This window comes from Chrysemys picta, chromosome 20, assembly GCF_011386835.1.
Source record: "Chrysemys picta bellii isolate R12L10 chromosome 20, ASM1138683v2, whole genome shotgun sequence".
In the NCBI taxonomy this organism is placed as follows: Eukaryota; Metazoa; Chordata; order Testudines; family Emydidae; genus Chrysemys; species Chrysemys picta.
This window is the reverse complement of record NC_088810.1, coordinates 21,518,101-21,533,466: the sequence shown is the minus strand read 5'-3', so window position 1 is coordinate 21,533,466 and position 15,366 is coordinate 21,518,101. Positions and strand designations below refer to the sequence as shown.

Below are 15,366 nucleotides of genomic sequence, written 5' to 3'. Positions count from 1 at the left end.
CGCGAGCCATAAAACTCCCTCGTGCGAGGAATGTACGTTCAGCATCTGGAGAGCCCTGGCATTCCCCGAGCACAGCCGCGCACGCAGCCCGCCGTGAAATCTACAGCTCCATAAACGCCCGGCCTGCCTGGTGTATCCCATCGCTTCATTTCCCCTCGCTGTGCCAGCCACGTTAACCATTCCACCGAGGCCTGGCCTGCGACACGCGCTCCCAGCCGCACGCTAATGCCATCCAGATGTCGAGGGGAGGGGGGAAGGGCACAGCGCCAGATGCAAGCTCGGACGTGGTCTATTGGAGATAGCGTGATCCACGCACAGGAACGGGCAGCAGAACTCCTGGGTTCTAGTCCCGGCTAGGGAAGGGAGTGGTGCCTAGTGGTGGAGGGGAGTCAGACCTCCTAGGATTCCAAACCCCCCCCAGCTTTGGGAGGGATGCAGAGGGTCTAGCACAGAGAAGTGGGAGCCAGGACTCCTGGGTTCTATCCCCGGGGGTCGGCGGGGAGGAAAAGGAGCCAGGACTCCTGGGTTCTATTTGCAGCCGTAGGACGGAAGGAGAGCCTAGTGGCTAGAGAAGGTGCTTTAGGCAATCGCTGATGCTGGCTTAACTTGAGCGGACTGTTGTGAGGTTTGCAGAGGAACCTGTCTAGAGGAGGCCCGAAGGGGAAGTCTGAGCCTGGGAGCCAGCAGGCCCCGAGCTGGAGGGGGGGATGGTGAGAAAAAGCTGGGGGCGGGGAGGGGGTTTCCTGTGGGGGCGGACCTGTGACAAGGGCGGGAGGGAGGTGAAGAGGAGTTTCCTGCTGTGGTTGTTCCACTCCAAGCTGGGGAGAGAGACCCCATCCTTAGCACCCTCGGTCTGCGTGTGTGAGAGAGGCACACATCCGCAGGAAGAAAGACGGACCCACCCGAGCTCGCCCCATTGCCCGCGGAGCCCCATCCAGCTCCCAGGCTGCACCTCCCACCACCCCCCGCAACAGGGCGCGTGTGCAAAGGATTCTGGGTCACGCTGGACCAAGAACCAGCCTGGATGCAGCGTGACGGCCTGGCCTGCGGCCCCTCACCTGCCCAGCTTCTCCAGCAGCTCGTAGAGCTCCTCCACGTTGCCGGGTCTGAACGTGGCCATGGCAGTGGGGCTCAGCCGCTCCGTCATAAAGACCTCATCGTCCTCGGGCCAGCTGGTCTCCTGCAGAAGGCAGAGGGAAGAGACTGAATGCAACCCCCCGAGCTTAGCCAGCAGGACCGTGGCTGAGCCCCTCCTTTAGCTCAGTGGGTAGAGACCCCTGTACTTGCTGCAGAAGGTCACCAGTTCAATCCACACCGAGCCAGCCACGAGTGGTCACAGAAATTCGGTACGAGTCCCCCCGGGGCAGTGCTCTTACCCGGGCTGTGTGTTTAAGGCCTAGCAGGCCGAGCGCCAGGACTCCTGGGAACTACCCCTGGCCGGGGAATGGGAGTGGGTCTATTTAGTTCAAGCAAAGAGAAGTAGGAGCTAGGACTTCTGCATTCTACTGCCAGATTTGGGACGGAGAAACTGGCTGAGAACCAGGACTCCTGGGTTCAATCCCTGGTTCCAGGAGAGAGGTGGGGTCTAGTTAGTTAAAGCAAAGGAGAGTGGGAGCCAGGACTCCTGGGTTCTTTCCTGGCTCTGCTACCGACTCCCTGCATGCCACTGGGCAAATCACTTCCCTTCCCCCTACCCCACTTCCCCATGGGAAGGGGGATACTGGCAGCAGGAGGTCTCCTGGCTGAAACCGAGTGAAGGTTTGTAGAGCTCTTTGGGATGGGAAGGGGCAAAGCCCCCACTACCGAGGTTAACATCAACCCTGCCACGGTCACCATGCGGGCCCCACGCCTTTAAGGTACACTGAGGAACAGCAGGGTTCTCCCGCCCTGCATTGCTACAGGAACAACAGGTTCACAAGCAGGGTCACTTCGTCACACGGATCACGCCTGGGGAATAACAGAGCTGGGGAGAGGGGCCCAGCTGTGATCCCTGAGAGGTGACTCCTCTGGCAGGCCCGCATTCCCACACGCCATCCTCTGCCGCCCGGCTTCGGCTGGCACGCCTCCATCCATGCCGGCACGCTGCAGCGTCTTCCATCCAAACGGGGCGGCAAAGACCCAGCGCTCTGAGGAGCTAGAAGAATTCCTCACACAGTGAGTGACATTACAAAGCACTGTCGGTTAGCACGCACGGGTACCTCCAGGCTCCGCTCCCCCCAGGACTTAAGATAGGGGAGCACTCTGGTCTCTACTGGCAAATATCGACTCTTCAACGGTAACCAGTAGATGGGGTGGTTGCAGTGCAGCTACTTCTGGGGTGGGGCGCAACAGTTGTTGAACAGCACATCCCACTGCTGCACAGGGATCATTCACCTGCCACCGAAAAGCAGCCAGTTCTGGGGTGAGTCACAGCAAAACAGCACACTGCAACGCCGTACTGGGAGCTCAGTGGTTTGAGCATTGGCCTGCTAAACCCAGGGTTGTGAGTTCAATCCTTGAGAGGGCCATTTAGGGATCTGGGGCAAAAGTCAGTGACCGAGCAGGGAAAGACCCTCCAGCCTGTACTCCACCAGGTCTTCCCTGTCTTTTCAACTATCGCCCGGTCGCAACCTGCCGACGCCACGGGACGGAGAATCCGCCACGTCCGCGAGGAGGCTGAGCCGGGTTAGAAACGTGCCCCTTACTTCCAACTTTGGGTCAATTTCCAGCCACTCGTTCTGCCGCCACCTGGCAGATTAGAGAAGCTTCTTCTGCCCTGCCCGGGTTCCAGGCTCCGAACCACCCAGCTCTCACCTGGATACAAAGCCATGCACCGTTAATCCCTCCTTATAGAACAGCGCAGACCCTGCCCCTTAGCCACATCCCTGGTGAGCCTCTTTAGAACCAACAAACTGCTCCACAGACGGGTGAGCCGGGAGCTGGGTTGCGGGGACTGAAGGAAAGTTGATAGAGGCGAAAGGCAGCCAAGAGAGGCTGGTCCAGCGGCTAGGCAACTAAGCAGGGGCTGGGGTGACCTGGGTTCAACTCCTTACTCTGCCACAGACTCTGTGTGTGGCCTCGGCTGAGTCACTTAGCTGCGGTGCCTCAGTTTCCCCACCTAGACACTGGGTATAGTTGCCCTGCCTCAAGAATATATACATTACTGGTTGGGAGGTGCTCAAATGCTGCAGTAAGAGGGCCCAGATAATTATGTCAGATAAATTTAAAAGCAAACTTTTTTTTAAAAAAGTGTAAGATTAACCTGTGGAACTTGCTGCCACAGGATATTACTGGGTCCCAGAGCTCTTCAGGACTGAACGGTTTCTGGCAGAGGGCTGTTTCCAGGAGACCCCACCACTACTCCGCCATCCCCAGACGGGAAAACAGAGGGGGAGAAAACTGCGGAGCATCATGCACCCAAGCCAGGACCCCCGGCCCCTCAATGACCCGAGGAGAGAGCAGATCCCAGCCACCAATCACCAGGGTCAACTCTCACCTGGACGGTGTCGGAGGGGCTCCTGGCCTCCCCATTGGCAAGGCCCACGGCCCCGCCATCCTCAGCCATCAGCTGCAAAGACAAACGAAGGGCCCGGGTTAGCTGGGAAGAGACGTGGTGCTGAGGACGGGGCACGGCCCTGCCGTCATGGGCGGAGCCTGGCTGTGAGCAGTGGCGCTTAGGGTCACCTGCCAGAGAAAAGCAGAACGTGGGGATGCGGATACCCCTCAATCCTGACCCACCGCCCCCAGGTCTCCCCAGCTCTTCTAACGTCCCTTAATCCCCCCCTCTTCCATCCGAGCCCTAAACACACACTCACAGCTCTGCTGATGCCCCTCAGTCCTGACCCAACCCTGAACACACACCATCAAATAAGCCGCCACCTGGGTCCACATCTCCAGCAGACGCCACAGAAACTCTTTCCACCTGTGACCTTCACACCCAATCCGGAGGGCCGGGCGCCCTTTAACCTGTCGCTCCCCGTGCTCCTCTCCAGCCCCCTGGGCTACGGAGGGGGCCCGACCGCAGGGACGCAGATGAACACCCGCGTGAAACAAAATCAGAAGCCGAAACGAGACAGAGACTCAAGGCACAACAAGGCGGCCGGAAAGCAAAGCGGGGGAGACCCCGGAGAGCGATTACAAGGGAGATTACTCTGCCGGGTCACAGCTGAGCTGCCGAGGGATTTACAGCCTTGAGTCAGCGGGGGAGAAGGAATGAAAATCCCTGGGGGAGGGGGAGGCACACGGCCACTTTTTGGCCCTGAGCTGGTCCATGCAGCCTGGACAAAGGCCCAAACGACATCAATGGGGCTTTGCGGATCAGGGCCTTCATCGCTACACCCCCCCCCCCCCCCCCCGGGCCTCAGCCTCAGTTTCCCCAAGGCTCTACCCAGGCCGCTCTGGCAGCAGAAGGGGGCTGGAGAATCCTGCTGTGCAAGGGGCTCCCCAGGCAGCATGGAGCTGACTGAAGGATCCTGCGCCCAGCCCCAGTGCACTGCACTATGGGTATCCTCGGCTCCCCAGGGCCCATAGGTGGCAGGGCATAAGCTAGAGCAGCCCCAAGGCTGCGCTAAATGGCACCAGGAGCTGGAAAGGCCCCGCACAGCCTGAGAATACAGAGAGCACAAAGCCCTTAATCTCCACCCCAAGCGCAGGAACAGAGGATCAGCCCCGCACCCCAACCCTGGGCTGTCGTTCCCCCGACTCGCCCACTGCCGAGGGGGCCTGCAGCACCGACCCCAGAGAAGTCGCCCCCTGTGCAGTTTTGGCGACAGCAATTACCCTTTTGTTTTGAATCCCTCTCTGGTGAAGCCCCAAGGGCCCCCGGTGAGGTGACTCACGGCTCCTGCTGGGGGAGGGCCTGGGGGGGCCGTGGGGGATGTTTGGAACCGGACGAGCCGCGTCTCTGGATTGATTTTTAATTAGATCCTCCCCTGAAATCACAAGCCAGCAGGTTTCGAATATCTTCCAGATCAACTGGACAATAAACTCAAACCAAACACCAGAGCTTGCCAAGTATCCAAGCTCCACTCCTCAGGGGGGCCTGCCAGAGGATCCCGGCCCTAATGCATCCTGAATCCCAGAGCCGGGGAGATAGGACAGAGACACAGGGAACCAGGCACGTTTGGGAGGAAACAGAAGACGGCCTGTTTGCCCGTGCCCCAGAGATCACAACGCTAGATGCCCTGCCACCCCCCACATGCTAATTACAGCCCCCACGTCCAGGCAGGGCCGGCTCCAGGCACCAACACTCCAAGCATGTGCTGGGGGCGGCACCTGGAGGGGGGCAGCGCTTCCCCCAGCACTCCGGCCGGCCGGGAAGAGTGGGGCCATGGCCGGCCTTGCCGCCCTCCCCCCGGCCGGCTGGAAAGAGCGGGGCCACGGCCGGCCTCGCCGCCCTCCCCTGCCGTGCTCCCCGCCGGGGGGTGGCAGGAGGCTTTTTTGCCTGGGGCAGCAAAAAAGCCAGAGCTGGCCCTGCGTCCAGGCCACTCAGGGACCTTTCCCACGTAACCTGCTACCTCCTGGCATTGTGACCTCGAACCAGCTGATTGCCATCCAGAGAGGCAGGTTGGCCAAGTGCCTAAGGCAACAGCTAGGACTCCTGGGTTCCCTTCCCAGCTCTGGAAGGGGAGTGGTGTCTAGTGATTAGAGATGGGGGGGGGGGGCAGGGCTGAGAGTCAGGACTCCTGGGTTTTATTCCCAACTCTACTAATGACAGTTAGGGGTGGAGGGGGGGGGTCCCTTTCCCTCCTGGCTCAGTTTCCCCATCTCTATAAGGGGGGGTAACAATGTTCCACCCTGTAGAGGGGTGGTGAAGCTAAACTCACTGGTAACAACAGGGCTTGGAGGCTCTGGTGACAGGCCCATTAATCCGGTGTGTCAGCAACGCAGTCAGGCAGCTGAGACCTGCGGGCCCCACACCCAGCCCTCGCTCCATTGACACTGGTGACAAAACTTTCCCGGCACACCCGAAGGTTTCATTTACTCCTGCTTCTCCAAACAGCCGTGTCTGCGTTTCCCAGGCCCCGATCACGGGCCAGGAAGCCACAGTCGGCAGAGAGCCCCACAGCTGAGTCCAACAGCTATGGACTGTTCCCCCCGCCCCAGGGGATAGGGGCAACGAAACACCACCGAGCAAACCCTGGGGTTCCCTCCCCTTCATCCAGCAGCGCGGGCTAGTGGCTACAGCTCCAGACAGGGAGTCGCGGCTTGTCTACATTTGAAATGCTGCAGAGCTTCAGTCTAGATGCTACCCACACCGACAGGAGGGGGTTCTCCCCTCGGCGTAGCCAATCCACTTCCCCCGGAGGCGGGAGCGAGGGCGGCGGAAGAATTCTCCCACTGACCTGGCGGTGGCTACCCCGGGGGCTGGGTCGGTTTGACTGCACTGCTCAGGGGCGTGGATTTTTCACAACGTAGTTAAGCCCACTTAATTTCCTAGCGTAGACCAGGCCTTAGTCAGCAGCCCTTAGGCTGGGACACAGCAGAGCGGGGTTCTATTGCCACCTCCGACACTGACCTCCTGGGTGACCTCAGGCAAGTCACTTGCCCTCTCCGTGCCTTGTTCCCCCCCCCCCAGAGAACAGGGTGAGGAGACCGGCTTGGTGCTTTGGAAAGCTATGCAGACCAAGCCGCTATTTAGAGCCAACTGTTATCTGCCCCCTGCAGCAGTTCAGTTGCTTGTTCAGCAACGCCAGACACTTGGATTGGACGGGGGTAAATCAGGGTCAGCTCCCCTGGAATTAACTGGGGTTAAACCAGCATAAGGAAGGGCAGGTTCTATCCAACCCTCAGCCTAGCTGCACAAACGGTTTGGCAACAGTCGCCGCCCGTCCGCCAGGTCTCCTGTCCAAACCTGGGCCCAGCTACGCAAAAGTGTTTGGACACAAGCAGCGAAAACCCTCTGGACAATAGCGGAGGAGCGGCTCTGCTGAGAATCACTTAACATTTAACTGCCGGGTTTTCTAAGTGCTCTCAAGTCAGCGTGTGAATTTAAATGGTTTTCAGCGTCACCGTACCTCATAGGGGCCTGGGGAAGGATCAGTGACCCAACCGTTTGAGCAAGGGGTTCCCGACAGAGAGCCCTCCCCCACACCACCACCACAAAAAAAACCCATGATCTCAAAATGTTATGGTCCTCTTAACCCTGGAACACAAGTGCTTTGTGGCTAGCAATCACCAATCCAGAAAGTGAAAATGACTAGAGGAAGTGAAACTGACCGGCACTGCCCACACAGAGTGAAATAACAACGTTAGATTCTCATTGTTCTTCTGGGTCTGACGAGTTCAGGCCTTATCAGCATCTGCCTCCTAAATCTACTTCAGCAGATGGGTAGGGAAGAATAATGGACAAAAGACCCCAATGATTTAAGGGGGAAATGATCACTGCATCTGTCATATATGTGGTTCCACCCACTGTTGTCCACCAGAGCTTCCTGGTAATGCTGGGGACAGAACTTGGGCCACTGCACTAAAGGAGGATCCCTGCTAGCTGTATAGGGCTTATGACACTCCGCTGAGCGGCTCAGATGCCATTCAGTAGAGGGCAGAAAGTTCAATCGTTGTTCAGAGGGGTCACCCCCCCACACTCCACGGCACCCTCTAGCCCTGATTCAGAGGGGAGAAGGCACATATACCACATGGCGATCCTCACAGCTGTCTCCCATCCAAGAACTGACCAGCCAACACCTGCTTAGCTGAACAGTCCTGAGATGACCACATCCAGAGACAGGACAGATGCAAGAACAAAAGGTACTCCCCTGTGCCGGCCGATCAGCGTCTCCGTTGTGTAGTGCCAGTCCCCTCGGCTCTCAGACACAGCTGCGCGAGCGCTCCCAGAGGGCGACACGTTTGGCTGCTCCGCAGCCCCTGCTCAATTGGCATCAGCCGGCTTCCTCTCTGGGGAAAGGTGAGGTCAGGTTTCTCCTACGGAGGCTTGCCCAAATGCTTTCTAGGAGCCTGGTCAAAGAACAATCATCACAATACCCAGCTCTTACGCAGCGCTCCTCCTCAGCGGATCTCACAGCGCTTTACAAAGGAGGGCAGCCTCCATTATCCCCAGTTTATAGATGGGGGAAACTGAGGCACGGAGCAGGCAAGCACCCAGCAGACCAGTGGCAGAGCTGGGGTAAAGTCCAGGCCTCCCGAGTCCAGCCCAGCGTGTGACCCAGGGGAAGCCAGTTTCAGTTCTTGTCTCCGCCTTCTAAACAACATTCAAAAGTGCCCAAGTTATTTTATGTTCCATACTTAGGCCGGTAATTGCTCTAGGGGCTGCAGGGAAGTTCACCAGTGGGACGGGGTGACCACACAGTGATGGATGGCTCCAGGCAGCAAATATCTGGGTAACTATGCCTGCACCACAATGCTGCCCTGTGCGGATTACAAACCCAGCTGTGCCAGAGGACTTGGAACAAAGACTGACCTTGCAGCATAAAATAGAGGTCTCAGCCTGGCACTGGGGGGAGGAGTCCAAGGTCCTAATGCAATTTATAAAGACATGGCAAGAGCCAATCTACACCGCAACACAAAATCAGTTCCCCCAGCACTGGTGCACCTGGGGTACAGATGGACCCTCTCGGAGGTCACAGTGAAAAGCGACAGAAGCCAAGAAGGCAGCACTCTGGATCACTGCAAGCAGAATTACAAAGGGACAACCCAGCAGAGTTTTGTTTCATATTGAGAAGAACCACCAGATAGCAACAATACAGATGCTTCAGGGCATGAGCCACCAGGGGCGGTCAGGAAGAAATCTCTGGTCTTACAACACAGCACTGCACAATCACGCGCCATCTGCAGAGAGTTACACCTGCCCCTGGCGCACCCACTCACTTCTAGAGAGGAGATAGGAGGCTAGGCAGAACGTCCGAGCGGCCTGAGTGCGCAGATCCCAAAGCCCCGACCCCACATGCAGACACTGGGCCCAGGGACAACAATAGCTTTGACAGGGAGATGCTCATTTGAGAGCCGATTGGAATTTTTCATTGGAAACATTTCCCCACCTCAATGAAACCCATTTGTTTTGTCCAAACAGGACTGCAGGAAACATGTATCTTTGATGACCTGGGGGAGGGGGTGAGTTGAAAAACCAACACAATTTCCAGCCAAACCCACAAAAATGTTGGGTTATGGGCTGAAATTTTACAGTTTTGAGGGGGAAAAAACAACAACAATAACGTTTGCTCCATTTTTTGGACAAAACAAAAAACAAACCAGTCAACCCCCCAAAGTAGATGACAAAACCTTTTCGGTTTTCATCTCATTTTTTATTGGGAATACAAAACTGATTTCCCAGTCAGCTCTAAGCCTCCTCTCACCCTGCTCCATGCTGACTATCTCTGCCCAACCCCCGGCCCATATCTGAGCTCCTCACAATCTTTATCTATCCCCCCCCCCCCCCCGCACTGCTGCGAGGTAGGGCCATGTCACTAGCCCCATGGTACAAATGGGGAAACTGAGAAGCTGAGTGACATGTCCAAGGTTGCACATGGAGTCTGTGGCAGAGGTGGGAATTGAACCTCTAATGCCAAAGCCCCAGGCCCCCCACACTAACCACTAGGCCATCCTTCCTCTGCTTTGCTCTGCCTCCCAGCTCCACTCTGTCCTTGCGCCGGGGAGGTGCCTCGACCAACAAACCAGGCACAACAGATTCCCTGGGATCAATTACGTCCCAGTTCCAAGGGGTGGGAGATTGCCCGTCTCGCTGGGTTTAGACCCTGCTCCCTGGAGCCCTGCTCGGAGCTGCGCTTCCTCCCCATGGGACCACGTGCAACGGCCCTGTACCTGAGCACTGCGGGGTGGCAACAGCGCAGGATGGTGCTCCCGTGGGAAGATGCCAAGCAGGGATACATCTGCATGGGCAATCTGTAGGAGAGCGGAGCTGGGTTGGAGGGTGGCAGGGTCTTGGATCAATGGATTTGAGCTAATTGGGGAATCCTCTGTCATCCCCCCCCTCCCCATTCCCCTCACCTCCATAAGACACCCACACAGTATCACTGGATCACACACATCCCAGAGCTGATCTATACATTTTCCCCAAGCCACACCCCTCCCCACCACTTGTGTGTGTTCCCCTGTGCAACACACGCTCCTCCTTCCCCTGCACCTCCAGGCCGCTGCAAAGATTAGAGACGCAACTTTCCCCGGCGACACCCAACACTCCCTGCGCACAACAGCACAAAGTGTTACATACACACACCCTTTCCTAGGGCACACACCCCTGCAAGTTCTACATACACACAACACACACCCCTTCCCCAGCCTACACACAATGCTTCCAGTACACACCACACATCCCTCCCTACGATGTGCCCACCACTGCAAGTTCTATATACACACACACACACAACACACACCACCATAGATTATATACAACCCGCTTCCCAGCATGCGCCCAAAGCACCGCAAATTCTATAGACACTGTAGACACAACACACCCCTTTCCCAGCAGACACACAACACCATAAAGAATGTACAACCCGCTTCCCAGCATGCACCCATACCACCGCAAGTTCTATAGACACAACACACCCCTTTCCCAGCAGACACACAACACCATAAAGAATATACAACCCGCTTCCCAGCACATACCCACCACTGCAAATTCTAGATACAAAACACACACCCTTGTGCAGCACACACACAATGCTGCATAGTTCATACACCCCAGCATAGTTTATATACAACCCACTTCCCAGCCAATTCTATCGACACAACAACACCCCCCCCTTCCGCATCATACACACAACGCTGCAAAGATCTCACCCACACCCCTTCCGCATCATGCACACCACGCTCCAACACACAACACTACAAACCCTTCTATGTGCACACCCCTTCCTGGCACACACACACACACACCCCTGCCACTGTGCAGCACACACCACTGCAGCGCTACACAACACACACTTACACAGCTGCTGGCACTAGGGGGGCAGGGGGAAGCTGCCACCCCCTGCCTGGAAGCGGTTTCCATAGGCAGGGTCTGCAGTTGGGGTCCATGGCTCTCAGCACCCCCCCGCTACACACATCGTGCAGGACGCGGACAGACACACACACTTATGCAACACGGGCTACGTTGCAACCGACCCACACACACGCACCCGCCCCTTTGCGCGCCTGGGGCTGGATCGGACGGACACACAGACATTTGCAGGACCCCCCGAGCCTCCCCCCAGCCTGGCTGCTCCAAAGCCAGGACCCCCCCCCCCCCCCCCCGCAACCGGGACAACCCCCTCCCCGTCCCAGCCAGGCCCTGGACCCCCACCCACCTGTCCGGGGCAGGAACCCGCTGGGGCCCCCTTAAAGCCATGCCATGGCCGGGCAGGGAGCCTGGAGAAAGTGCTCCCCACGCAGCGAAGCGCAAAACTCCCGCAGGGAGTGGAGGGGGGGGGAGTTTTGGCTGCCTGCCCCCTCCCGCCCCGGCTCCCAGCGCACCTGCAGCCCAAGGCTGCCGCTCACCTAACGCCTGGGGGGGCTGAAGTCCCAAAGAGGGAGGTGGAGCCGCAGCGAGGGATCCTCTGAAAATTGTCACTCCCAGACTGGAGCGTGAAAATCCTGCCCGGGAGCGTGGTGGGGGCGCTGGCTGGGCAGCCCTCTCTGCACAAGGACAGCCCCCCCCCGGCCTGCCCCCGAGGGACACCCCCACACACACACACACCCACACACACTTCTAGGGGAGCTCACACCCCCTGGCCTTGCTACTGCTCACACACCCCGGGCGGCCCCTGGGAGTATAAATTGGGCCCCTGGTTTTTAATATAGGATTTTAAAAAATGATCAGTGAGGCTGCTGATCTGCCCAGGACCGGCTGCGGCTGGAGGGAAGGGCTGATGCTGGGCAGGTTAGAGACACACACCCCATTGCCACGGCAGCCCTGCTGTGCAAGGGGCTGTACGAACAGATGGGGTGACACCCTCCTGGCCCCAACAGCTTCCAGGTGAGACTGACAGAGAACACGTGGGAGGGGTGAACTCAGGGGAAGGGACAGGCCCAAGGTCAGGTCAGTTCAGCTCTCCTGAGGGGCATGGGGAGGGGGACCCTAGGCTGCCACTAGTCCCCACTGCCTCTCCCCTAGAGTGACCTAGGGACAGAAGTGGGAATGACTCTAGGATCTTCCCCACCCCCAGTTCCAAGCACGGCGCGAGCAAGCAGGGCTCAGCCTGGAAGCTGCTTGTCTGTTCTGTGTTCGTACAGCACCTAGCGCCAGTTGGGGGGAGGGGAGAGTGAAGTTAGGATTAAATTGGGGGGGGCTGGACTGGGGCAGGAAGAGTCCTTAAGATTCTTTCCCCAGCTACAAAGCAGACCCCTCTCCTAGGACCACTGCAGAGCCGGTGACAGCCGACTGCCTGCACCACCAGCCCCTGCCCGCCATGGGGCAGCCCCACTGCCTCACTCTGGGGTGGGGGGAACAGCTCCTGCTGGGGGGGAAAGGAAGAGAGGGTTTCAATTTGAGGCTTGAAGCAGGAAATGACGAGCATGGGGGAGATGGGAGGCTTGGGGTTGCTCCAATCCTCTGCCCTCTCCAGGAACTGGTCCCAAGAGGGCAGGGAACCCCGATGCTGGATCATGGCCCAGCTGTTCAACCCTGGGGGGGGGGGAAGAGCAGGAGACCCCAAAAAACCTCCCTGGACCCCAATCTGCTCCTCCTACACAACACAACCCCACCACCCCCAACTCCCCTTCTCAACAACGTCCCTCACAGCGCCTGGGATCCGCCCTTCGCAAGGCACCGAGACAAACACAGGTGCTGTGGGATCCATGGGGCAGCCGTCTGGCCTGCTGGCTGCCAGCCCCCTATGGAGAGAGGCCCCCACCTTGCGGGGGAGGGGGGGACAAGAGGCAGGACCGTTGCATCGATCAGGATCCTATCCAAAGCTGCTAGGGATGGGGAGGCCCCCGGGATAGGAGAAAGGCCGGGGCTGATGAAGGGAGCGGGAGCTCAGGTCAGGGACAGCAGGGGTGGGGGGACAAGAGGCAGGACCGTTGCATTGATCAGGATCCTATCCAAAGCTGCTAGGGATGGGGAGGCCCCCGGGATAGGAGAAAGGCCGGGGCTGATGAAGGGAGCGGGAGCTCGGGTCAGGGACAGAGGAGGTCCTGCAGGGAGAGCTGAGTTCGAGGGGCAGGTCCATGTTACGCATGGGGAGTTTGGATACCGATTTAGGGCCCTCTCTCAGAGGCAGGGGCGAGACGCAGGAACCTTGGCCTTCTCTACACACCTCTTTACACACCTCCCAGCGCAGCTCCCCCGGCCCGGGCCTCCGCGCTCACTTCCCCTTCCGAGGGCTGGAGGCGACAGGCAGGACTTCTGTATTCTCTAGTACCCGGTTCCTGCTCGTCCTTCCCCTGCCTGGCTCTCTCGGCGGGGCGGGGGAGGGGGCTGCAAGGCCGGCTTGAGGTTAGATTAGGGCAATTGGGAGTAACCCTAATGCAGCCAGCTCTGGGTTTGCCACTGCCTGTAATACCCCCTCTGGCATTCACACCCCCTACTGACCCAGCCAGGAATTGCAGCAGGTTATGAGCGCGGACTGCCCTGTTCCGCACGCATTCAGCCTAGGGCTCTTATCTGAGGCTCAGGGAAACAACAAGGCAAGAAAGAACCAATCGCAAGTTACTAGGAGAGACTCCGAGATAACAGAGCGGCTGGCTCCATCTCACCACCCCCACAACCATTTCTGATGCTTGGTTAGGGCCGGGTGAACCAACAAGTCTTCGGTTCAGTGGCCAATTCGGAAAAGCCTGGTTTTCAACCACCCAAACCGAGTATTTTTTGTTTAGTTTAGGGAGGGGTTTTGGGTTTTTTTAATAGGTGCAATGGTTTTTAAAATCAAGGTGAAGGTAAATTCCTGACCGTCTTTCTGACACAAAGTAAACCCGTTTCGACGTTTCTCATTTCCCACCCCAGCCGAAACTATTTACCACTTCGACCCAACTTTCCCCTGGCTCCGTTCTCGGTTCCTCCCGAGCTCCGAAAGAAAAGCGGAAAGATTTCACATACGAAAAGAAAACCGAGAATGATCTTTTTTAAAGTGTCTCCTTCCCCCGCCATTCTGCCGGCTCTGGGGCTTGTCTACATGAGGCACCCTGAGTTAGTGCAGGGGTCTCAAACTGGGGGAGCGGGACCCCTCAGGGGGTCGCCAGGTTATAACATGGAGGGTTGCGAGCTGGCAGCCTCCACCCCAAGCCCTGCTTTGCCTCCAGCATTTATAATGGGGTTAAATATGTTAAAAGTGTTTTTAATGTATAAGGGGGGTCGCACTCAGAGGTTTGCTGTGTGAAAGGGGTCACCAGTGCCAAAGTTTGAGAACCGCTGAGCTAGTGGGTAGAGCAGATTCCTGGGTTCTGTCCCCGGCCCAACCCCTGACTTGCTGTATGACCCTGGGCCAAAACGATTGTTTCTATTCCGGAAGCACCTCGAGGGCTCTGTCCCCTAGGCCACGCTGCTAAACACCTCTGCCCTGCTGAGCACGCACAAGGCCCTGGGTAAACAACAAGCTCGAGGTAGTTCAGCGGCCCGTTCAAGGGCGGGGTCGTCCCCCAACAGGAAAAAACAACGCCTGGCTGCTTGCCAGCAGAATTCCCCGGGCCTGGAGCCGAGCAAAAGCCCCAAGCTCCTGGGTAACACACGACCCTCGTGGGGAGGCGCTGAGCTGCTAAATGCTAAGAACGCAGCCCTGGCCTTTCCTCCAGACGGGGCTTGTGGCGCGGGTGGGATTGATGGCCAGTTTTATCTCAAGGGAAAAGGACACTGGCTCGGATCCACCACTGGTGCAAATCAGCATCGCTCTATTGACGTCAAAGGGCCCAATTCTCGTCCGTATGTTCATTTGTCAGCCGGCGGCATGAATTCCAGTGACACTCACTTCAAGACCGCGTGGCTCTGCCAGAGAGGGGCAAACCAGAATCAGGGCTTGCGGAGCTGCGTTATTTGCACCATGACTCAAGTGGCTGGAGGAAGAAGAGATGAAAAGGGGAAATCTGTGGGTGCAGAAACACGGGGTGGGGGGGGGACAGGTCTCTGACAAAGGACTAGGTGCTAGAGGCAGCCAAAATCCCAGGGCTTCAGCAGCAGGAGCTGTTGGTTGCTATCGCAAACGCTGCATTGCCCTGGGACTCTCGCAGGGCTTCCCAAACACTAACCAAGTCCTTTGGGGCTCCATCAGGTTTAGCCTCTTTTTTCCTGGTGGGGGAAACCGAGGCAGAGAGCAGGGAAGGGACTTGACCAAGGTCGCCCAGCGGGCCAGTGGCAGAGCCGGGACCAGCCCACAGGTCGCCTGACTCCCAGCCTGGCCCCTGCAGCCCCTGGGCCATGTTTCCTCAATTCTCTGATCAGCTGCATCCCCCAGCCCAGGCTCCCAGCCCCTGCCCAGAGCGGAACGAAAGACTAAAGAG

General features: G+C 58.0%; 1 protein-coding gene across 19 annotated transcripts in view; it reads right to left on the bottom strand.

Moving 5' to 3' along the window:
* Positions 1–15,366, bottom strand: part of LOC101930983 (death-associated protein kinase 2-like) — a 30,205-nt gene that overhangs the window by 9,979 nt on the left and 4,860 nt on the right. For 2 of the 19 annotated variants that reach the window (XM_065574333.1, XM_065574328.1), the window contains exon 2: positions 1,059–1,180. In XM_065574333.1, the coding sequence (XP_065430405.1) occupies positions 1,059–1,147 (89 nt within the window). In that variant the 5' untranslated portion in view covers positions 1,148–1,180. Of the gene's footprint in view, positions 1–1,058; positions 1,181–3,475; positions 3,664–3,840; positions 4,299–9,756; positions 9,838–10,885; positions 11,134–11,243; positions 11,552–15,366 lie in introns of those variants that run through there. The other 17 variants (XM_065574321.1, XM_065574327.1, XM_065574313.1 and 14 more) reach the window with 17 other exon arrangements.